Raw genomic sequence first — 24728 nt, 5'->3', positions numbered from 1 at the left:
TGGATTCACTAAAGAATCAAATAAATGTAAAGCAGTATCAATTTGAACATTTTCTTTTCTAAACATTCTCCTAAGCAAATGGCTTGCTTTATTGGCTTGTTTACATTGGTGTTCTTGAGCTTTTTGTAAAGAACCATTTTGATTAAATACTATTCCTAAATATTTATACTGATCTGCAATTGTAATGAAAGTCAATCCACATTTAAACAGGGTCTTTACGTTTGTGTTTGTGCGACAAAAAACTAATACTTTGGTTTTGTCTGTATTAATTTTTAAACCCCATTTTTCACAATAATTATTTAGATGATCTAGTTTAGTTTGCAATCCTCCTTTTGTTTTGGACAATAATACGAGATCATCAGCGTATAGAAGACACGATATTTTATTTTTTGATTGTTTTCCTATGGGTGGGGAATCAAAATCAGGAAGATTTTCAGTAATGTCATTTATAAAAATATTAAAGAGAGTGGGGCTTAATGTGTTACCCTGTTGAACTCCTTTTTTTACTGTTATACTTGGTGATAGTCCATTTTTCATTTTTGTACAAATTGTTGAGTTTGTATACATGTTTTTTATTACATTGAAGCATCGACCTTTTATGCCAATTTTATTTAATTTGAGTAGTAGGGCATCGTGCCACACATTATCAAATGCCTTTTAAAAATCTACAAAACAAGCATATAATCTCCCATTTTTTGTTTTTATGATGTCATCAACTATTTTTTTAAGTATAAAAATCTGATCATCTGTTCTTAACCCTTTTCTGAATCCTGCTTGTTCTTTGATCAATAATTCATTATCTTCTAAATAATTCGTTATTCTTGAATTGATAATTTTACAAAATAATTTTCCTAAGTTACTAGTCAGTGTTATTCCTCTATAGTTACCCGGGTTCAATGGATCGCCATTTTTATATATAGCAATACTTAAACCATTTTTCCATTCAACTGGATAATGTCCTGTATCTAGAATTAGATTAAATAAAGTTGTTATTATTTCTATGGTGCTACCAATACTTGCTTTTATAATTTCATTTGTAATATTATCATTTCCTGGTGACTTTTTGTTTTTTAAAGATCTACATTCTTTCATAATTTCTTTTTTTGTGATAGGTCGATCTAGATACGAATTATACTCTGATTTTTGTATTTGTTGTTTTTCATTTGAGATAATCTGTTTTCTCTCTTCTGTAACTTTAGTTTCCATACCTATCAACTTTTCCAAATGGTTGATCCATTTCAATGGGTTTATATTATGGTTATTTGATTTGATAGGTTCGCCCATTGATTTTAATTCTTTTAACGTTTTCCACATTGTACTTGGGTCTTTATTAAATTCGTCATTTAATTTAGATACCAAATTGTTTTTAAAAATTCCTTTGGCTTTCTTTATTGTTGAGTTATACTTTTTCCTCATTGAGTAATATTTTTGACATAAAGTTTTATTAAAAGGATGTCTGTTTAGCGCATTTAACAATGATTTCAACTCTTTTCTTTGTAAATAACATTCCTTGTCAAACCATTTTTTATTGTTTTTCTTTCTTCTGGTTTTATTTTGTTTTCTTATTTTCTTACATAAACTTTGTTGTGCAATTTCTTGAAAAAACAATGTTAACTCGTCAGTTAAGTGGTTAATGCCAGTGTTGTTTGCTGTAAACTGGTCTTGTTTCATGTGTTGTGCTCGTTTCAAAATTTCAGATAGTTTGTCTTTAAAATTTGGGAGATTTAGTGTATGTTGTAGTTTGTCATTTGAATTATCATTCCACAAATATAATTCTTCAATATTTTCTTTCTCATTGTTTTTTTTCCGAAAATCTTTTGATTTGAAATTTTCTTTTGGGTTTCTATATGAGTATGGAAGCCGGATTTTTAATTCTAGTGGACAATGGTCTGAAAATATTTGCAAGTCCTTGACTTTCATATGCATAACATCTTTGAATAATTCTTGAGAGCACAGAAAATAATCGACTACGCTGGGTCCTTGAGGTGTATAACAAGTAAATTTTCCATAGATATCTCCAAGTGATCTTCCGTTTAAAATGAACAAATTATTGTTAAGAGAAATATTAACCAGTTTTCTACCATATTTATGCACCGTTTTGTCCATGGACAATCTACGGTGTAGACTGTCAGTTACATAATTAGAAGGTAAAGAATATCTTAAATTATCATCATCAAATTCAACGTAATCTATTAGTTCTCCCGTCCTTGCATTAAAATCTCCCATGAGGAGAATTGATCCTTGAGCAGATAGTTCTTCTAAATCAGTTTCTAGGTTATCCCAAAGTTTGTCAGTAAAATCTTTTCCAAAAGAAGAGTGTTCGGGGGGTATATATACACATCCAAGGAATATATCTGGTTCTGATTGTTTGTTACTTTGTGTGCATATTTGCATCCAGACAATGTCACTTGAGCTTCTTGGTAAAAGTTTTGTTTTGAGTCCTAAATTTTCCTTGATGAATAGACTTATTCCTCCTGATGAGCTGATTGCTTGTTTCCTTTTTGGACGTGGAAAGTTATGTGGTTTTGAAAAACCAGGAAGAAAAATGTCCTCTTCGTCTTTTTTATCCATATGAGTTTCCTCCAGTAAAACAATGTCATATTTGTCTAAAAAATCTATCACTTCTTGGTCTTTGAGTTTGTTTATTGTGTCTCCATCGATCTTTTGTTTAAATCCTTTAAGGTTCCAGGACAATATGTTTATAGAAGAAATTCGATTTTCAAACATAAAAATGAATAAACAATCTTTAATGATGTTTTAAGAGTTCTGTTATTAATGTTAATACACGTATTCAATGAAATATCAAAGAACTATGGCACATGATCACGGGTATCTGAAATTGACGAAATTTTCGTCATAGAATGGAGCAAAGGGTCTTCCGGGGTGTCCTCTGATAGGTCCTTCATGAGGTCCAAAGAAAGGTCCTCTTGGAGGTGGACTGAAGAGACCTCTAGGTGGTCTGGGAGGTCCGTTGAAGGGTCTTCTGAAGGGAACGAATGGTCCTCTGGGCGGACCTCTGAAGGGTCCTTGTCCTTTTGGAGGTCTGCTGGGGGATCCTTTGAGAGGTCCCCTAGGTGGTTGATTGAAGGGCCCTCTGGGGGGAAATTCACGGAAAGTTCCTTTGAAGGGTCCTCTTGGCGATGCGTGGAATAGTTCTCTGGGATGTTCACTGACGAGTCTTCCTAGAGGTCTTCTGTCGGATCCGTTGAATGGTCCTCTGGGTGGACGTCTAGCTGATTTTCTTGAGTTCGTTTTGTCTTTTTGTTTTGTCCAGAAGAGGGTTTCGAGATGTTGTCCGATGTTGTGTGCCAGTGTGGCTGCTCCTCTCTGATTCGGATGTATCCCATCTCTGTGTTTCAATGCGATGAACTCGTGGTCAATGAATGAGACATCTTTTACATCTCTCAACTCGTCGAAGCAGATGGCATTGAAAACCTCCTTTTTCGAGTTCAGCGTGTCGTCTTTTGTTTGGAGGACCTTGCTGATGACGACTTTTGTTTTGGGGAATTTTGCTTTTATCTTTGACACACACTTCTTCATTTTGACAGCTACTGTTTGAGCGTTCTCTGTTTTGATATCGTTCAGTCCGAAATGTAGTAGGATGCCATCATGTGTGTGTGAGTGTGTGTGTGTGTGTGTGATTGAGTGTGTGTGTGTGTGTATGTGTGGTGTGTGTGTGTGTGTGTGTATGTGTGTGTATGTGTTTGTGTGTGTGTGTATGACGGTGTGTGTGTGTGAGTGTGTGTGTTGGAGTATGTGCAAACGTGATTGCAGGCATGCGGCGCGCGTGTGTGTGCGAGTCGACTTTTCTTTTCCTTTGTATTTATATTGACATACATGTACATTTCAATGTTCTATTAAGCATTATGTATTCGTATAGGTAATGTTGTAGTTTGTAATACTGTATGATTGCGATTGACGATTGTCCTTTTATTGTCTCTATTTTTATGTCTTAGTTTAGCAGGGACAGATTGTAAGACTAGGCGTGAGCCTAAAATCTCCATCCTGGAGTAATAAAGTTCGTTCGTTCGTTCGTTCGTTCTCTCTCTTTCCTCTCTCTCTCTCTCTCTCTCTCTCCTCTCTCTCTCTCTCTCTTTCTCTCTCTCCTCTCTCTCTCTCTCCTCTCTCTCTCTTTCTCTCTCTCCTCTCTCTCTCTCTTTCTCTCTCTCTCCTCTCTCTCTCTCTCTCTCTCTCTCTCTCTCTCTCTCTCTCTGATTCTGTTCCTCTGACCAGTGGCATTTTCGCGAGTCTGTTATTTCATTTTGTTTAGGAATATATTGGTTGGATATATTGTGTGAATGAATTAAAAATGCCGAAGGCGCAGCGTGCTCTATGTTGTGCATTCTCTGGCAGTATTTCATGATTTTGTTTCTCTGCAACAATTAGTCTGATTTTGCCGTTACCTATTTGATCTTCATCAACGTAAATATCTGTAGTTATTGGTTCTACCGAAGGGGTATTTGTCCAGCTATTGGGGATTGTGTGGATTATAGCGTTGTAATCTAACTGGAGTCCGGGGTAAGGTCCCACTGTCTGTTGTACTTCTTGACAAGTTAACAGTAGATTATTGACGCAGAGGTCTTGCATGTGCACAATTCCAGCTTTTCTCCACATTGGAAAAAATAGTGCGTTACCTTTATACCTTACTAAGTTATTGTTTCACAGGCCTTCTGTTGGTATGATGTTGGGAGGTTTATTTCACAGGCCTTCTGTTGGTATGATGTTGGAAGGTTTGTTTCACAGGCCTTCTGTTGGTATGATGTTGGGAGGTTTGTTTCACAGGCCTTCTGTTGGTATGATGTTGGGCGGTTTGTTTCACAGGCCTTCTGTTGGTATGATGTTGGGAGGTTTGTTTCACAGGCCTTCTGTTGGTATGATGTTGGGAGGTTTGTTTCACAGGCCTTCTGTTGGTATGATGTTGTGAGGAGGCCTTCTGTTGGTATGATGTTGGGAGGTTTGTTTTGATTAATCTGCCCCAGCGTTTGTATAACATCTCTTCAAAAGACAGATTTGTTCTATCGAGGTGTTTTATTTCATTTACCTTGACCGATATATTAAAAGTCTAATGCTGACCTTGGAAGGGGTCCATTAGTGTGTCTGCTATTTTAACCCAGTGTTTGCCCTTTTCCTGTAATAAAAATGTTAATGCCCATTTTGTTAAGAACATATTTTGTTGGTGCTCAATGTTTATCCATCCTTCTTCCGGTGGAAGGCTGAGGACCCCTCTTTTTATCTTTTCAAAGGCTCTTTTATTATCATATAGTTATGTTTCCAGAGAAATGTATACATATTCGTGTTAATTTGGCGAAGCACATTTTCCTGGAATGACAGAACTTGCAGTGCATGTGAGAACTGGAACAGGAGCATAGTGTTTGCCAAAATGAATTTGTTCGTACAATGTTGAGTTTCGTCCTTGCCATTTGTTCGTATTATTCTTTCAACATTCTCAATTTTACCTTTCCAATTTTCTTCAATCAGAGAGGCTTCTTTTTCAGCAGAAAAATATATTCCTAAAATTGTATACATTCCAGACTTCATAGGTATGTTGCTCACTTGTCCATGTTCTCCTTTTCGTCTACCTAGCCACGTGACTTCTGATTTGTGTTTATCTAACTTGAGGCCAGAAAACTTCGCATATTCTTCTACTATAATTTGTATTGCCCTCTGAATACCATTTTCATATTTTAATGTAAGGCTTGTGTCATGAGCAAACAAGTCGCGTAAGGCAAATTTACAACATTTAGTCAATCGGTCGAACCCGTAGAATAAACTGAACGCACTGCACATTTTTTCACCAAGACAAAACAGATTCGTCAATCCCCGCGGCACAAGAAAAACGCTCACTCTTCCCGTGCAACACAAAGTGAAAGTGACAAGCCAGAATAGCGTATTGCGGTAAGCAGGAAAGCGCGCTTTTCTGTATTCTTGTTAACTTTCTGAGCTTTTTTCTAATAGAACCTATTATATCTATATGTTTTTTTGGAATCAGGAAATGATAAAGAATAAGATTACATCTTTTTTGATCGATTTCTTAACACATAATCGTAGTACTAATTAACCTATTTTCGTTAATTGTGATCACATTTTAAGAGTTGACATGACATGTATATATGTTTGGATTCAGAATTTGATGAAGAATACGATGAAGAATCTGAGCAAACTCATTAATCAATGTGTGAGCCTCCAAGTTGAAATGCAAAACCGAAGTCCGGGCTTTGTCGAAGATTACTTCACCAAAATGTCAACCAATTTGCGTAATAGTGCCGCCTCAACTTTCACAAAAAACCGGATATGATGCCATCAAGACATTTATCAAAAACAGGAACAAAAATGGCTGGCGATATCATACTCAGGAACTCTCATGTAAAGTGTGATGAAGATCGGCCCAGTAGTTTCTCTGAATCGCTCTACACACACACACACACACACACACACACGCACACGCACACACACACACACACACTCACACACACACTCAAACACAGACACACACACACACACACACACACACACACGCACACACACACTCACCACACCCTCATTGATTCCCAGTCAATGTTAAAACATTTAGTCTTAACTTGCCGACGTCGGAGGTGGCGGGAAAACCCGTCTTGTTGTTGTTAATCTTAGCAATACTCAGCACGTAAATGATGTTGTACGACGCACAGTGAACGTGGCGATCAACAAGACCTACCGTCAGATCAGCACTTACTCAAACGTCGGAGCGGCCAGTAACGCTGCTAACAACAACACAACAGGAATCCTCGCAGCGAACACCTGTAGCCACACGAACATGACGCCTGACGGGGTCGGTATCCCAACCAACGTGTACCACTGGTGGCAGGTGGACCTGGGCAGGATCTACCCTGTCCACAACATCACTGTCTGGGCACGCAAAGAAACATCTAGCGCCATTTGTACGTATCGTAGTATAGCTACATAGTTTGTATATGGGTACAGGTATGCTTGAACAGATCGGTTGACTCTGTTCTCTCATGTTAACAACAATTGGTTTTACTTGTGATTGTACGTATGTATGGATAAGCTGGTAGATACGTGTTTAAATTCTAGCGCAAAGCAGGCTATAATCAAAATAAGGTAATTGAGCGTGTGTGTGTGTGGTTTTTTAATTGCATAGGGTACGTACGTGCATCTGTATTCTTAAAACTCTGTCTGGCTTGTCGCATAACAGCGTTACTAATGTTTCAAATGATCTAAAAGTCCGAAAGTATTGTTCTACATGAGTCAGCGCAAATCACCCAACGGTGTAAGTAAATGCGGTGATGTGTTTCTGAAATGTACCGTGTTTTTTGGTCTTATTAATTGCTAAAACGGCTTTTAAAACGCCTGTAATAGCCTCTGAGAAGAATGACACCTACTCCGTTCAGCATGCCTTTTGTTTTAAGGATAGTATGAATAGAGAAAAGAAATGGAACACGTTTTCTTTTGGCTGAAAATGTCCTTTTCATTTATATCAATTTGATGCTGAACAGTTTTCGACCGTCTGTACCCGTTCATGATCACGGTGGACAACAAGACCTGTGTCAACGTGACGTCAGCAACCACCAGGAGCAACTCGGTGACGTGTTCTTCAGTGATGTACGGGCAGGTGGTGCGCCTCACACTGACAAAGGTTAACAAATGTTGAACCTGTGTGAATTTCAAATATTTGGTAAGTTGCACTTTAGGGTAGGAGCTACACCGTTTTTATCTTCAAGTCATTTGTCCACAACATTCATGAAACAGAACTGCTTGTGTTAAAGTTTGGTGTGCATTTGCTTCAATGTATTTAGAATGATAGTATGGTCCCTCAACAAATTGCTTTTAGATTACTACATGACAAAATTAAGTAAAGTGGTAACATGTTAATTCACGGATGTGAAGATCATTTCATGTCTTTTCATCAGAATGATTTGAACGTTTGCCGACATGTTTTAGACATTCTGACAGATGGTGTGTGTCAAAGGCTTAGCTCTAGGAAGAAAGGGTAAAGAGATACAAATGTTCCAGTTGTCATAAATGTTTTACCCACAAAGTCAAAATTGGTATCACTTTATCTTGTTTACACAAGCAGTTGAGTTGAGCCACGGAAGGCTCGGCATCATCACACACCTTATGCTTAAGGCACGCCTGTTGATCTATGCCAAGTTGGTGCGTAATGGCGGCGTCACTGTCTGTTAACAGTCTTTTACACTGATATGAAGGCATACCTAGTGGTTACTTTATTATCTGCTCAGTTCATCGTCTGTATGTTTTACTGCACCACATATCAGCTAGACGTGCTTGGAACATGCACAAACCAGACTGTCAACATGACTCTTTTGTCATCATTTTCACGAGTTTTCATTCACAAGCATCTGGGAAATAAATGTCATGTTCCCCGGGGAATAAATGCCCAGTTACCATAGTTACAGAAAGCAGGTTACATGGATATTAAAAACCAAACCCAATAGAAACGCTCGGGGGTTCATCGGCTCACAGGTAAGAGGGAAAACAAGAGAAAAGCGACTCAATCTTTGCTTTCTGATATTCCTTGCTCTCGATTCGTCGCACGTTTAATCCACATATCTGCTAAGAGATGTCACGAACCGAGACAGTGCCGCAAACAAGCAACTCTTAGAAACAGCGGGGCAATCCCATCGCAAGCAAATGCAAAATGTAGGTCATTCTTTGCAATGAAACGCCGCTGTCGGCCCAAAGTCGAAGACGCGTTCTGCTGGATTCACACACCATTCAGTTAGTCGGAACCTACAGAACTTTTCTTCCTCAACCCTGACATACTTGTCTCAACATGTCATCAAATTAATACACAGATCTCCTTGACTCGCTTTCACTTGTACTTGTAGCGCCTTCTCGCGCCTACCTTCAGTGATTGCAACAGCGTGGTGGGGCCCCAAAAACGGTATTTTCAAAACCAAACTCGCGTTTCAACTCATGGCTCCCTCTGTTGATGATGCAATTATTTTCGCGCTACCAAAATGATGACAAAAACGATGTTTGATGGGTTGTTGTCAGACAAGCTTTTTTTGTCGGTCCTCGGAGGGCATATCGACTTTTGTTTCATATTTATTGACCGCGGCCTTCGGCCTTGGTCAATAAATATGAAACAAAAGACGATATGCTCCCCCTCGGACGACAAAAAAGCTGGTCTGTCAACAACCCATCAAACATCTTATAATATTCGATGATGTATGATTAAGAGCACGCGTATGAGGGACTCGTTCCTCCCGATGGCTGTACGACTCTACAACCAGTCCCTGTGAATGTGACAGTATGCTAGATAGACTTGAGTGCTGTGAAATTTGACTGTGAGGACTATGGGTGATGTGAACTGTGATGTGAGGACTATGGGTGATGTGAACTGTGACTGCGGAAGGACAATGAGTGCTGTGAACTGTGACTTGGAGGACTATGGGTGATGTGTAGTAGGTGTGAGCGATGGTAGAGTAGAGGACGTGTGATTGGCGGGGGGGGGGGGGGGGGGGTAAGTGAAATGTTGACGTCTGTTTACTTTGTATGATGGGGGGGGGGGGGGGGTTATGATGTAATGTAATGTATGATGATGTACTATGTGTTGATTGCGTATGTATGGGGGTTATGATGTAATGTATATATATATGTATGATGATGTATTCTGTGTCGATTGTGAATGTATGGTGGGGTGGGGGGTATGACGTAATTTAATGTACGATGATATATTTGGTGTTTGATAGTGTATGATTGTTTGTTAGTTGTAGATTATAGTACGATGTTTGATGTTGTAATGTTTGTGCGTGTGTTATAATGCAATATGTTATGATGTAATGTGTGAAGATGTATTCGGTGTTTGATAGTGGATGTATGCTTGTTAGTTGTAGATCTAGTACGATGTTTGAGGCTGTAATGTTTGTGCGGGTGTCATATGTAGCCGTACGAGGGTTCCAGTGTGTGAGTTGTGCATGGCCGGGCGCTAGAGTGCTGCATGAATGAGTAAGTGCATGTGGAGTTGTATGGCTGGGTGAATTGTGGGTTGCGTACGTCCGAGGGGCACATGTAGCCTGTTATGTGTGTCTGAAGTAGTGGGTATGTGTGCGTCAGGGTGTGCTGATATTGAACTTCAGTTGTTGCTTTGTAAATGTCTATGTATCAGTGTATTATGTCTTGCCACACACATGCCACATTTCCTTGTATTGATGAGGACAATACAATTTCTTGTATCTTGTATCTTGTATGACATATTTGGCATACATTATGTATCCTTGAAATGTTGGCAGTGCAGGTCGGACGCGGGCCAGATTGTTTTCTTGTTCTTTGCTAATTGCTGTTCTGTTTCAGTTCATAGAGCCGGCACCAACGAGCACGAACACACCCATACACACAGTTCGTCATGTTGATCAAAGGAGACAAGAAAATGATTATGTGAATAGGAAACAAAGTAAAGTACACGTTTAGGTCCCCAGACAAGGACACCGCGATCGACAGAAGTCATAATTATTTTACACAGTGATGCACCACAGTTATGACACTTTTAGCAAGCCAAGACTTGCATAGAAACCACTGAGTGACGTTCGCACAATTAGTTCTGAATATCGTGGTATTCCCATGCACATTCAGTCGATGGCACATGTATGGGCACTGTGAAATATAAAAGGTCGACTGAAAGCATGTATGTAGTATAATATGTATTTAATCTATGTTATGTTAATTGTTTTCTTAAAATACAAAACAAATATAAACGTATAGTAGATGTTCAGAGACACAGGAGGGAGGCCATGGTACATAACGTTGTATGCAATTATACAAGGATATTGTTCTTGTTACTTGCCAAAACATGCAAAACTGCAACCCAACTCAGCCACTGTTGTGGCTCTGTTCTGCTGTCCTGATGAATATGCATACAGCTTTAATTCGGCTGCTGAGCTATGCGTTTTGAGTCTATTTGTAAGCTGTTGAAATAAAGATGTCCAATCCATGCACATATTTTCAGTTTGCAAAGATGGATTTTATGGACTGGATTGTTCGTCTCCTTGTGACAAGAACTGCGATGAAGGGTGTAACATGACAAGTGGTTTCTGCACACGTAAGTAAAAGCCTCGTCTCAGAGTTAGCAATGACTAACTGGTGTTTTGTTGTTGTTGTTGTTGTCGTTGTTGTTGTTGTTGTTGTTCCAGTATGTATTCGCTGTTAGCTTTTGCATTTGCTACCAAAGCGACATAACTGTGTCAACCTTATGTACTGGTGTACGTGTCATCATGACAGGGTGGTAGCAGGTCTGGTTCAGAACCGCAACAGATTTGACCCACATGTTCTGCGAGGAATTGTATTTCCCCAGTAAATGCTTGCACAAACTAACCTCGGCGTCTTAACACCCTTGTGTGCACACGAGCAAGAACAAAACCCCTAAACACAAAGTGCCTGGAAAGCAAAAATACACACAAACATGAACAAGACAATAGTGGACAATGGCAACTTATTTTTTTAGAGGATGAAAGCAGCCAATAATGTAATAAGCTAAGCCTCATGGGACCAGGTGAATATGTCGTTAAAGGTACAATGTCTACCTAGCTAGGACTAGATGTGTGTATTCGATACAATAAGGTACCCCATGCTGTATTGTGTATTGTAATGCCCACCAGTAGTTATCAACTTCAGCTTTGTCCCCTCGTTTCTGTTTGCATGTATAACGTTGACATGTTTTAGTGTTTGACATCTGCCTATCTGGCCGTGTACTCTGCAAAACCTGCACATGGTGCCACAGTCCCGAATAGCAGTAACAGAATAATGCTTTGTATTCCGAAGATTCTCGAAAGGTGTAAGGCTCTCACAATGTTCTTTTGTCTTCTCAGACTGCAAGAAAGGATTTTGGGGTCCTGAGTTGTGCCATCAGACCTGTTCTACCCACTGTGCTGGTCCTGCCTGTCAGCGTGATGACGGCAACTGTGAAGGTGAGTCATCGCACGCAAACTTCACTTGCCTGGATATGGAGACGTTTGTGGATTTAGAACAGCTGCGTCGCCCAAGACAAATAACGGTTTTGGGTGTGACTAAAAAAAGAACAGGGCCGGAGTGCTATGTAAACTATGAGCAGTTCTTCCAAACCCATTTAAAACATATGACACTACCAGCATGTTCCGCATATTGAGCCAGATTTTTTTGTTTTGGCAAATCTACGTTGCAGTTCCGGAGCAAATGATCAAAATTTCTTTGCAAATTTGCGTTCAAACGTGTTTTTCCCATAATATAACAATGCGCAGCTCGAAAATATGGCCAAGAATTGATCTATGGTACTTCGAAGAAAGAAGAATAACAAAATTATACAACAATACATACATTATAGAACACTTCGCATTGTATTGTATCCTTGGCGGATGATGACTTTATTCAGTTATTCTGCAGAAAAACAGAAATGCTGGAGAAAAACCGTTCTCTTCTGCAGCATTTCTGCATAATGTCATCTGTCGCGAGAGCAACGCTTTTTTCTGCAGTAAAACAGTTTTACTGCAGTAAAATTGAAATCAAGAATGCTGCAGTAAAACGGAGATGTTGTTTTACTGGAGAAAAACTGTTTACACTTTTTCTTCAGCATTTTGGCATTATTCAGTTATTCTGCAGAAAAACAGAAATGCTGGAGAAAAACTGTCTTTTCTGCAGCATTTCTGCATAATGTCATCTTTCGCCGAAGCAACGGGTTTTTCTGGAGCAAAACATTTTACTGCAGTAAAATTGAAATCAAGAATGCTGCAGTAAAATGGTGCTGTTGTTTTACTGCAGAAAACCTGTTTACACTTTTTCTGCAGCATTTTGCACTGGCTCTTGGCAGATTATGACATTATTCAGTTATTCTGGAGAAAAACCGAAATGCTGGAGAAAAACTGTCTTTTCTGCAGCATTTCTGCATAATGTCATCTTTCGCCGAAGCAACGGGTTTTACTGCAGTAAAATTAAAATTAAGAATGCTGCAGTAAAACGGTGATGTTGTTTTACTGCAGAATAGTCTGTCACAGTTTTTCTGGAGAAAAACGAACGACCTTGTAAAGTAGCGTTTGTATTCGTCGCCCCCTGGGATAGTATAATAGTTTGTAACTATTGGTAATTCTGGATGAGTCCATCTCTCGACAGAGGGGGGCTCGCGTGCTCTGGATAACATTATAATGAGCCAGTACACAATTCTGCAGAAAAAGTGTAAACAGGTTTTCTGCAGTAAAACAACAGCACCGTTTTACTGCAGCATTCTTGATTTCAATTTTACTGCAGTAAAATGTTTTGCTGTATGGCCCGTTTCAACATGCAGCCTCATACAGTTCATTTCTTCAGCAAACTGCAAACGCATCAATTCATCCTGTTGGGTTGGGTATTTTCTACCGAAATGTCTTCCACACGATAGATTCGCTGACTTGTCTCACGAAACCGTCATCAACATGAACAAAACGAGCGTAGAAGCAAAATATATACCTACAGGGACTGAGGCAAACAAGCGATTGTTTCAAAGCTGCAACGCCAACAGAGAAACAAGTCGCGTAAGGCGAAATTACTACATTTCGTCAAGCTGTGGAACTCACAGAATGAAACTGAACGCACTGCATTTTATCACAATGACCGTAGTCCGCCGCTAGTGCAAAAGGCAGTGAAAGTGACGAGCCTGTTCAGCGCGGTAGCGGTTGCGCTGTGCTGCATAGCACGCTTTACTGTACCTCTCTTCGTTTTAACTTTCTGAGCGTGTTTTTAATCCAAACATATCATATCTATATGATTTTGGAATCAGGAACCGACAAGAAATAAGATGAAATTGTTTTCAAAACGATTTCGGAAATTTTATTTTAATCATAATTTTTATATTTTTAATTTTCAGAGCTTGGTTTTAATCCGAATATAACATATTTATATGTTTTTGGAATCAGAACATTATGAAGAATAAAATAAAAGTAATTTTGGATCGTTTTATAAAAAAATAATTTTAATTACAATTTTCAGATTTTTAATGACCAAAGTCATTAATCAATTTTTAAGCCTCCATGCTGAAATGCAATACCGAAGTCCGGCGTTTGTCGAAGATTGCTTGGCCAAAATTTCAATCAATTTGATTGAAAAATGAGGGTGTAACAGTGCCGCCTTAACATTTACAAAAAGCCGGATATGAAGTCATAAAAGACATTTATTGAAAAAATGAAAAAAACGTCTGGGGATTTCATACCCAGGAACTCTCATGTAAAATTTCATAAAGATCGGTCCAGTAGTTTAGTCTGAATCGCTCTACACACACACACGCACACACACACACACACACTCACACACACACACACACACACACAGACACACACACACACATACACCACGACCCTCGTCTCGATTCCCCCTCTATGTTAAAACATTTAGTCAAAAACTTGACTAAATGTAAAAAGAAGTGTTCGATACTCACGCCGTGACCATAGACCCAATCGCGCTAATACGGAGGAGGCCAAGTTGTCGGACAGTCTTGAATACGCTCCCCAGTCTCAACAAGATACCACGCGATACCATGGATGGGCGGAGGTGATATTGTTTCTCCTAGAATGTTTATAACCTACAGAGATTGCTCTTTCAGAATGCCAACCTGGGTTTTACGGAGAAGGTTGCAGCAGAGCGTGTGGATATTGTCAGGTCAACACCACGTGTCATCATCAGGATGGACACTGTCTGGCGGGGTGCGTGTCAGGGTTTGCAGAACCACTCTGCTTGCAAGTGCAAGGTAAGCTGGTTTAGAAATACACTGTTAAGTATATCGTGGTATTTTCGTTTATCTTACTAACACAACAACATTATACACATTTGTGCAAGAAGTCAAAATAAAACAACAATAATATTGTGTTTGCAAGCAACTTGTATCATAGCATAATTATGCGTCCTTTGGAACAGTGAAACAGGAGAGCTGGGTTGTGCCTGTGGTGGGTTCCCTCGCTGCTGCATTGCTGATAACCATTGGGGTCGTTGCGATTATGTGGTGAGAACGCACACACACACACACACACACACACACACACACACACACACACACACACACACACACACACACACGCACACACACACACAGACACGCACACACACACACATATAATTATATATACACACACACACACACACAGACACACCAACACGATGCGATGTAAGGATTTCTCTCTCTCTCTCTCTCTCTCTCTCTCTCTCTCTCTCTCTTTCTCTCTCTCTCTCTTTCTCTCTTTCTCGCTCTCGCTCTCTCTCTCTCGCTCTCTCTCTTTCTCTCTCTCATTCTCTCTCTAACTTTCTCTCTCTCTCTCTCTCTCTCTCTCTCTCTCTCTCTCTCTCTCTCTCTCTCTCTCTCTCTCTCTCTACTACGAGGCATTTTTTTGTTCTCAGATGTATACGTTTTGCCAAAAAGAGTTAATAACTGCTCATGACAGATCATTTTTTGTTTATAATTATTTCAGATTGATGATCAATTCAAAGCTACCTATTGTTGCTTTTTAACTTATCGCACAATATAATTATTTTATTCTGGTTTCAGTTGGTGTCGTCGATCAAGGGAAGACATTGAAGAGAATCAGCAACGCGTGGCCCCTCCTGTGGGTGAGTTGTTGTTACTGTCTTTTGGAGACCAGCTTTCTTCGCAATTCTTGTTCCAATTAAATAAAGTGTCATTATGCCTTGTGTTGACATGTCCTGCAACAAAGTAAATCTTGATTGCTTCTGTATACCCCCTATTGTCTCTATACCTGAAATCTGATATCAAATTAAACCCTGGTTGCGGATGTGTATCTAGGAATACTCATTTCAATTACACTGTTTGTTTCTGTATGCAAAATGCATGTTTGTTACATTGAAAGCCTTTTCTAAACTTATGCAGAAAATGTCTGTATGAGACAGAGTTTATAAAACGCATTCGGCATATGATAAATGGAGTTACAAATTAAGTGTTTTACTAACCAGCATGCAAATAGGGTAACACGTTTTTTGGAAGGCTCGAACTGATGAGTCGTAATCATCGAACATTGTAAGCAGAAAGTGTATACTAAGAATGGTAGCATATGAATAAGTTACTTGTTGACCAGTAAAGGTTTAGGACGTGTACAGTGACCACGTAAGCTATTCCATATTTTCAGAACCTGAAAGCACTCAGGACCGAGACCGCCCTTCTTCAGCTTCCCCCATCTCAGACGCGGATACAACAGTCTACGAGATAATCGACAAGGATGACGCAGAAAAGCTGCACGTGCAAGAGAACAACTACGAAAGCCCTCACCCATACTCCAACGACGACGCTGACAGAGCTCTCTACATGCAGCTGTCGCCTCCTGCTTCTGATGACGCCTCAAAGGTCAACATTGAACTTTCTTAAAACGAGCAATCCACAAATAGTGACTTCCACTGAAAATGGACAGCTGGATTGATAAGTAAGGCCTATGTACAAAGTATAAGGATTTTCAAATCATGCAACCATTTTCTTAAGTGTTTGATGGTCAGAGCACTTTTGTGAACAGAAACAAACAAATTAATATTGCATGATTTTAGAGTCTGGCAGTTTCAAGTCATTAGAGGTAGTTATAAAGGTTGTGTGTTTTGGATGACAGTGAATTGTTGCCTTTATCTCATAGAGAATGTTGGTCCTTCATCATGAAAATCTGTCCCCACAAGATCTTGAGTTATTTTTGAATGATGCAAAAAGCCATAGTTTGAAATGTGCCGACAATATACGATGTGTGGTGGCTTGTTGGCAGACAAGCTTTTTTGTTCGTCTGAGTGGACTATGTCTTCTATTGTTTCGTCGTTATCGACCAAGGCTTAAGGCCGATCGCTTGTATGTCAGATAGAGTGATACTATGTTTTGCAATAATAGGGATTGCTGTGCATTTTAGAGCAATATTTTCTTACCCGGCAATAAGTCATTAAAGCTGTTATACATGTGTGGGATTGATTTGATTGCATGGTTTACCCAGTTTGGCGATCACGTTGTTATGCATTTGTATCAAATGTAGAACAGTTGACAGAAATTGAAGTGAGTTGATTTAGGCTGTATGAAGAAAGGTTTGGATACATATTCTACTGGTTTACCTTCACCGGATGACGCTTTGGACTACACAGTCCGAATGATGTGGGTCGTGTACGACTCATACTTTCTAAAGAAGGATTCAACGTACAAAGTATGATATGGGTCGTACACGACCCACGCCATCAGAATAGGGATAAACACGTTATACCGCCTCTTTGCAGAGTATGGGTCGTAAACTACTCACGCCATCCGAATAGGGAAACGCCTTATTTAATTCCATATGGGTCGTAAACGACTCACGCCATCCGAATAGAGAAACGCCTTATTTAATTCCATATGGGTCGTAAACGACTCACGCCATCCGAATAGGGAAACGCCTTATTTAATTCCATATGGGTCGTAAACGACTCACGCCATCCGAATAGGGAAACGCCTTATTTAATTCCATATGGGTCGTCCATGACCCACAACATTCGGACTGTGTAGTTCAAATGACGTCATTGTGTATGTGTTTGTTTACAAAGATGATCCTTTAAAACATGTTCAATAGGAAGGTTCTATGGTGTTTGAAGTTTCAATCAAAAACTCCCAATAGTTTTAGAGACACAGATACTTGTGTGAAGCTCTGGGTCATCCACGACCCAGGGAGCACGTGTACGGTGACGGTTTAATGGAACGAAAGAAAGGTATTATATCTTTTTTTTTCAATGATGTCAAAGTGTTCTTGCAATAGTGATGCTTTTTGTTTTCAAATTGTAGAATGTTTCAAGGGAGTTTTGGATTGTCTTTGCCCCGACATTGTTGGTAAAGTCCCAAGGAGTTGAAGTTGTTTTCATTGAAAAAAAAGGTTCAAATTGGTCCATTTCTTGGGTTGTTTGAATAAGGAGCAGTACAAATACTTAAAGTAGGATTCTCGATCTCGTTTTATGTATGTATCTATTCAATTCATAATTGTTTGTTTCCTTTTGTTTTAGAAGTGCATGTTTGTTGAAGCATGCAGTGTTGATTTGTGTAGTAATTGAAAGTGCAACTGTGTGTTTTCACTGTGCCATACTGCATGATGGGTTCCACGATTTATACATTACCCTTTGAACCTCCAAACCCTTGAAGACAAGTTCCAATCAAATACAGAACAGGAGAAACTCTATGCTGTGTTACAGATAGTAGTGACTGTAATAAAACACAGGGCATCAGGAAATTGTTAAAAATAATAAGAAATGCACACAACTAATATACACGCCTATATAATGCCTCCTTTATTTTTGATTATTTTTCAAAGATGGGAAATTGGGAGTTTCACAGAAGCAGTGACCTTAACATTTGATAAAGATTTATTTATCTGAGAAAAGCCGAGTTCTATGTTCAACAGCTGCATGGCCGTGGTGGGTCCTTGGTCCCCGTGAAGTTAGTCTAACACCTTGACATGTTGTCCAGCCACTTTAGAAAATGGGACCTTGTCTTCTGAAACTACAAAGACCTCATGTTTTCCCCCAGGGTGGCAACAACCATCAAAACCGTCAGGGAAACAAACTTACGAGACAATTTACACAAGCATATTAAGCAATCATGGATTCAACAAGGGAGGCCTGCAGAGCAAACAAGGATACAGAGCGGATAGTTATCCTGTTATGTTATTGTCTTGTACACAATTGTTCATAATTATGACATGTGTGTGTTTTTATGTGACCAAGTTTAGGTTGAAGGCACGTGGAAGTATTTATAGAGTTGACATGCAACTTAGTAGTCAACCGCACTGTGTGTGTACGTGTGAGTCTGTGTCTGTGTCTGTGTCTGTGTGTGTGTGTGTGTGTGTGTGTGTATGTGTGTGTGTGTGTGTGTGTGTGTGTGTGTGTGTGTGAACAATTGTCCTGTAACATACATGTCTTGATGTTTGAAGCAAGAGGTGCATGGCCTACCCCACAATAGCTTGGGTTACGCTGACAAATAATAAATTCGCAATAATGTTTTGACAACCTGTATATAATACATCCAGACTAAAACATATATTGTACCTTAGTTTTAACATTCTTCATTGCTTTTAACTAAAAACATGGCTAATGGTAACGTGTGCTAAATGTGTGTCTGTGACAAAATGTGTCTGGGCGTGTGCGCGTGCGTGCGTATGTTGGACAATTATGTTACATGCAATCGACTATGATTTAACGCACACCACTTGGGGTCACTTTTAATTTAGGAAGAAATACATATTTATTAAACAATTATTAGAATGCGTCCACGACGAAAAACGACTAAACAATTTGCAGCAGTTGTAATCTTCTGTGTGGTTGAACTCTCTTCGTCTCTCTCTGTATTTCCATATCTGCATGGTGTGTGTGTGTGTGTGTGTGTGTGTGTGTATGTGTGTGTGTGTGTGCGTGTAAGGGGGTGTGTGCGTGCGTGTGTGTGTGTGTACGTGTGTGTGCGTGCGTGCGTGTGTGTATATATGTGTGTGTGTGTGTATATGTGTGTGTATGCGTGTGTGTATATGTGTGTGTATATATGTGTGTGTGTGTATATGTGAGTGTGTATGTGTGAGTGTGTATATGTGTGTATGTGTGTGTGTGTGTGTGTGTGTGTGTGTGTGTGTGTGTGTGTGTGTGTGTGTATGTGTGTGTGTGTGTAGATAAGAGGATATAACGAGACAGTGAAGAAGAGAGAGGTGTGTCATTTGATGACTCATCTTAAGAACAACCATGAAGAGGAAAAAGCATGACAAATATTTCAAAGAAGCGTATTGTCGGTAGAGATCGCCTTTGAAGTGTGCAGGAAAATGAGCGACAGGAAAACCTCGATCCATACTTTCAAAGCAACGATGTCTCTATTGTCTATCTCAAATGCAGTCCGCCCTTAAATGCCCTTTGGTAACCCAAACCATATCATGGTAGCCTCTACACCAATTTGCTCACGTCACAAATACCTCAGTAGGGGGTACAACTAATCGAGAAGTGTATTACCATTTGTGTGCACCGTGTCATCGTTTGACCAATGTGATACTACCCGTCAGAAGCAAGGCAGATGCGTTTGGGTGCAGACCGTTGTGATTATTATATGTTTCTTGAATAAAACCAACAATGATATGATTAACAAGTCGCGAGAAACGATATAAAAAACATTTAGTCAAGATCAACACCACAAACCAATCATCGCCAAGACTACATTCAGATAGTCTCGGCTAACCATACCGAAGACCGAGACGAGTCTCGCTCGCCGCCGCGAAGGACGCGTCCGTAGTACTTACTGAACCTATTTTCTTTCATTCTGATCACATTTTTAGAGTAAACATGACATTTCTATCTATGTTTGAATTCAGGAGAAGATGAGCAATACAATGCAATCAATTTTAAATCTGTTTGCGAAAAATCGATTATATTGACATCTTTAATGAGCAAACTCAGTAATTAATGTGTAAGTCTCCAGGATGAAATGCAATACCAAAGTCCGGGATTCGTCGAAGATTACTTGACCAAAATGTCAACCATATTGATTGAAACAAGAGGCGAAGCCATCAAGGCTCACGTAAGAAATCGACAAACAGTAACACAAACTCAATCACTCCGTCACACATACACATACACACACACACACACACACACAGAGGTGGTTATAAGGGTACCTTGGCATTTGTGTGCAGAATTTGTGTGTAAAAGTCGCACACAACTACCTAAGGTCGGACCCAAACTTCTACAAAGTCACACACAAACACCAATAGTTAGTACATTGGGCAAGAGTTCACACCCAAATGCCAACGGTTCCCACCCAAACTACAAACAATTATACAAGGGCAGGTAACTCGTGTTTTCTTACTGTCAGTAGCAAGACATACTATATCATGAGTTATCTCTCTTGGAAATTATAATGAATTTATTCAAGTACACTGCTTAGTCCATAATGACCGTTTTTAAACTGCCACAACTTTTTTATTTTTCATCGGAACAAGATTGTTCTTATATCAAATTATTCAGAAGAGTATGTAGATTACATCTATGCAATTTAAATACAATAATTACAATATTTAAAGAGAATTATACTTAAAAGGGACTGAAAATTAGTTCAGTATTTTGGGCAGCCCTCTCAGCAAAGGCAAACTCGCAACTTTGGAGTGCACCAGACCCAACCTAGTAAACATTAATTTTTTTGAGAATATTTTTGAGGGGGGAGCAGACTGGAGAACCCGGAGTAAAGCCCCGAAATGTGGCCTGAGTCGAAACAGAAGTTGTATTATTATCTCTCTTTCTTTCCCTTAGTGGGGACAAGAAGCGAAGTCTGTTAGCGCATTGCGCTGGTTCGAATCCCGGATTGGGGAGGCAATATTGGTTGCTCCATAACAGAAAACGGGTCCCTGGTGTCAATAAATTGTGACCAGCCGCCCCAAATACGCTCAGATTCGAGTGGGCGCTCCAAATTGTTCATTTCCCTCTCTGTATCTCTCTCCATCTCTTTGTGTATCTGTTTGAATGAAAATGAAATTTGGCTATTTATACCGGCCGCGCTTTATCTTATCATACCAAAGCAATTACCTCAAAGCGCCATGGTCTACAACCAAATACCTAATTTGATATAAGAACAATATTGTTCCTATGCAAAATAAAGAAGTTGTGGCAGTTTAAATACGGTCATAATGGACTAAGCAGTGTACGGCGACCTTCTTGGCGCAGTGGTAGCGCCTTGGACTTGTATTCATACGGTTGCATGTTCGAACCCTGGTCGCCGCAAATTAATTTGGCCACGTGCTCTACCATCTTACATTGTTTAGTATGTATGATAGTTATTTGAGAGCTTAGAGTTAGAAAAAGTCCCCTAAGATCCTATAATTAGAGCTGGGGTTTATAGTCTCTTTAATAAATTCATTATAATTTCCAAGAGAGATAACTCAGGATATAGTATGTCTTACCTGCCCTTGTATAATTGTTAGTAGTTTGGGTGCGACCTGATAGGTATTTGTGTGTGAACTCTTGCCCAGTGTCCTAACTATTGGTGTTTGTGTGTGACTTTGTAGTAGTATGGGACCGACCTTAGGTAGGTGTGTCCTAACTATTGGTGTTTGTGTGTGACTTTGTAGTAGTTTGGGTCTGACTTTAGGTAGTTGTGTCCTAACTATTGGTGTTTGTGTGTGACTTTGTAGTAGTTTGGGTCCGACCTTAGGTAGTTGTGTGGGATTTTTACACATTCTATATTTATTACTCATTAGGTCACGATCAGGTCACTAACATTCGTGTGATTTTGGTCATGATGTGACCCAAAGTGGTTGGCGGGACCCAAAAAAACAATAAATTTGATTTGACTAACATTCGCAGCTTTGGTCAGGTTAAAAAGAGACCTGCCTGCGCCAGTGTGTTGCATAACCCACTGTGGACCGAAGTCAAGGACTGGGTGGCCGAGTGGTAACGCACTTGCGCTCGGAAGCGAGAGGTTGCGAGTTCGACCCTGGGTCAGGGCGTTAACAATTTTCTCCCCCCTTTCCTAACCTAGGTGGTGGGTTCAAGTGCTAGTCTTTCGGGTGATACGAAAAACCGAGTTCCCTTCGTGTACACTACATTGGGGTGTGCACGTTAAAGATCCCACGATTGACAAAAGGGTCTTTCCTGGCAAAATTGTATAGGCATAGATAAAAATGTCCACCAAAATACCCGTGTGACTTGGAATAATAGGCCGTGAAAAGTAGGATATGCGCCGAAATGGCTGCGATCTGCTAGCCGATGTGAATGCGTGATGTATTGTGTAAAAAAAATTCCATCTCACACGGCATAAATAAATCCCTGCGCCTTGAATATGTGCGCGATATAAATTGCATAAACAATTTTTTTTTTAAATATAAAAAAAATCCCTGCGCTTAGAACTGTACCCACGGAATACGCGCGATATTACCCAATATTGCTATTTCATATGTAACGTGGATTTCCATTGGTCAATTGGGCAAAACTGAGCTCATTGTAAAAGTGATATCGTCGACATTTCCGTCGATATCAGTTTTGATATCAACGACCTCTTTATTGCTTCCCCACTTCAAAAACAAAAACACCTAAATTTAAAAACAAACAAATATATATGAAAATGTAATGATCCCAGAATTTAGTTGAGCAAGTGACTAAAGACTTTTTGAAAGAAAAGACATTTTGAAATACTGAAAAGTACAAGAAAAGAGTGAACAAAAAGAAATAATAATCAGAGGGAGGGATATGGAACAGCCAAAACTGAGACAAATACTTTTGTAATTTCTTTACAGTAAATACAAAATGTCCAGAGAATTAGCAATATATCTAACATTGACTGACTGTGTGACAATATCTTCTGCTATGGTCTGTTTTGACAGTGATATCAAAATCGAGACCGGAGGTCGAAGATATCATCACACAGTCTGTCAATGTTAGATATATTGCTAATTCTTTGGACATTTTGTATTTACTTGCCTAGGGCGGGGATATAGCTCAGTTGGTAGCGCGCTGGATTTGTATTCAGTTGGCCGCTGTCAGCGTGAGTTCGATCCCAGGTTCGGCGGAAATTTATTTCAGAGTCAACTTTGTGTGCAGACTCTCTTCGGTGTCCAACCCCCCCCCCCCCCCCCCCCACCCCCCGTGTACACTACATTGGGTGTGCACGTTAAAGATCCCACGATTGACAAAAGGGTCTTTCCTGGCAAAATTGCTTAGGCACAGTTAATAATTGTCTACCTATACCCGTGTGACTTGGAATAATAGGCCGTGAAAGGTAAATATGCGCCGAAATGGCTGCAATTACTGGCCGTATAAAATTTCATCTCACACGGCATCACTGCAGAGCGCCTAGAACTGTACCCACGGAATATGCGCGATATAAGCGTCATTGATTGATTGATTGATTAAAGAAATTACAAAAGTATTTGTCTCAGTTTTGGCTGTTCCATATCCCTCCCTCTGATTATTATTTCTTTTTGTTCTCTCTTTTCTTGTACTTTGATTGATTGATTGATTGACTTTTCAGTATTTCAAAATGGCTTTTCTTTCAAAAAGTCTTTAGTCACTTGATCAACTAAATTCTGGGATCATTACATTTTCATATATACACAAAGAAAAAAGCCAAGCACCCCCCGAATGAATTTGTGATAATAATTGAGTCAAATTTGTTTTACCATTTTTTTTCTTCGTAATGACATACATGGGTTTCCATAATAAGGTTGGGAAGTTCACGCGTCAAGATTGTGTCGCCACTGCCTGTGAGAAGCACGTGCAGCATGCAACCCATTCATGTTAAAAAAGGCAGTATGGTCACGCTGCAAATTTCTGTATTTAACACTGGGCGACGACAATTTGCAAACATTCTCTGTGAACATGGCGAGAAGACGATTATCAGAGGCGATCCGATGGCAGATTATAGGAATGCATGCTACAGGAGCATCCTTCAAAGCGATTGGTCGTCAACTTGGCTACCACTACACAGTCATCAGCCGTTTGGTACGCAAACATCGTCAGACTGGTGCTGTGAAGGACCGTCCACAGTCAGGGCGACCCCGTGTGACGTCAGAACGTGAAGACCGAGCTTTTCTCCGAATAATTCGGCGTGAGCCATTTTCAACGAGTACCGTCCTGAAACGAGCATGGCTTCCAAATCGACATCTGTCAACCAGGACCGTACGAAACCGCTTGAAAGCTGCAGGAATGGCAGCCCGAAGAGTCGTTAAGCGTCCCCGACTGACAGATGACCACAAGAGAAGACGCTTGGCATGGTGTCTGGCACGGCAAAGATGGAACCTGAGAACGTGGAGGAGGATCCACTG

At 39.9% G+C, this 24728-nt stretch overlaps 1 protein-coding gene across 1 annotated transcript in view; it reads left to right on the top strand.

The window, feature by feature from the left end:
• Window positions 1–19301, top strand: part of LOC138963812 (cell death abnormality protein 1-like) — an 82013-nt gene extending 62712 nt beyond the window's left edge. The window contains exons 17-18 of the mRNA XM_070335665.1: window positions 15497–15558; window positions 16092–19301. Coding sequence (XP_070191766.1) covers window positions 15497–15558; window positions 16092–16327 — 298 coding nt within the window. The 3' untranslated portion in view covers window positions 16328–19301. The remainder of the gene's footprint in view (window positions 1–15496; window positions 15559–16091) is intronic.
• Window positions 19302–24728: the final 5427 nt, after the last annotated feature.

The sequence above is a fragment of the Littorina saxatilis genome, linkage group LG4 (assembly GCF_037325665.1).
Source record: "Littorina saxatilis isolate snail1 linkage group LG4, US_GU_Lsax_2.0, whole genome shotgun sequence".
NCBI classification, from domain to species: Eukaryota; Metazoa; Mollusca; class Gastropoda; order Littorinimorpha; family Littorinidae; genus Littorina; species Littorina saxatilis.
This window is presented reverse-complemented; position numbering and strand designations above follow the sequence as displayed.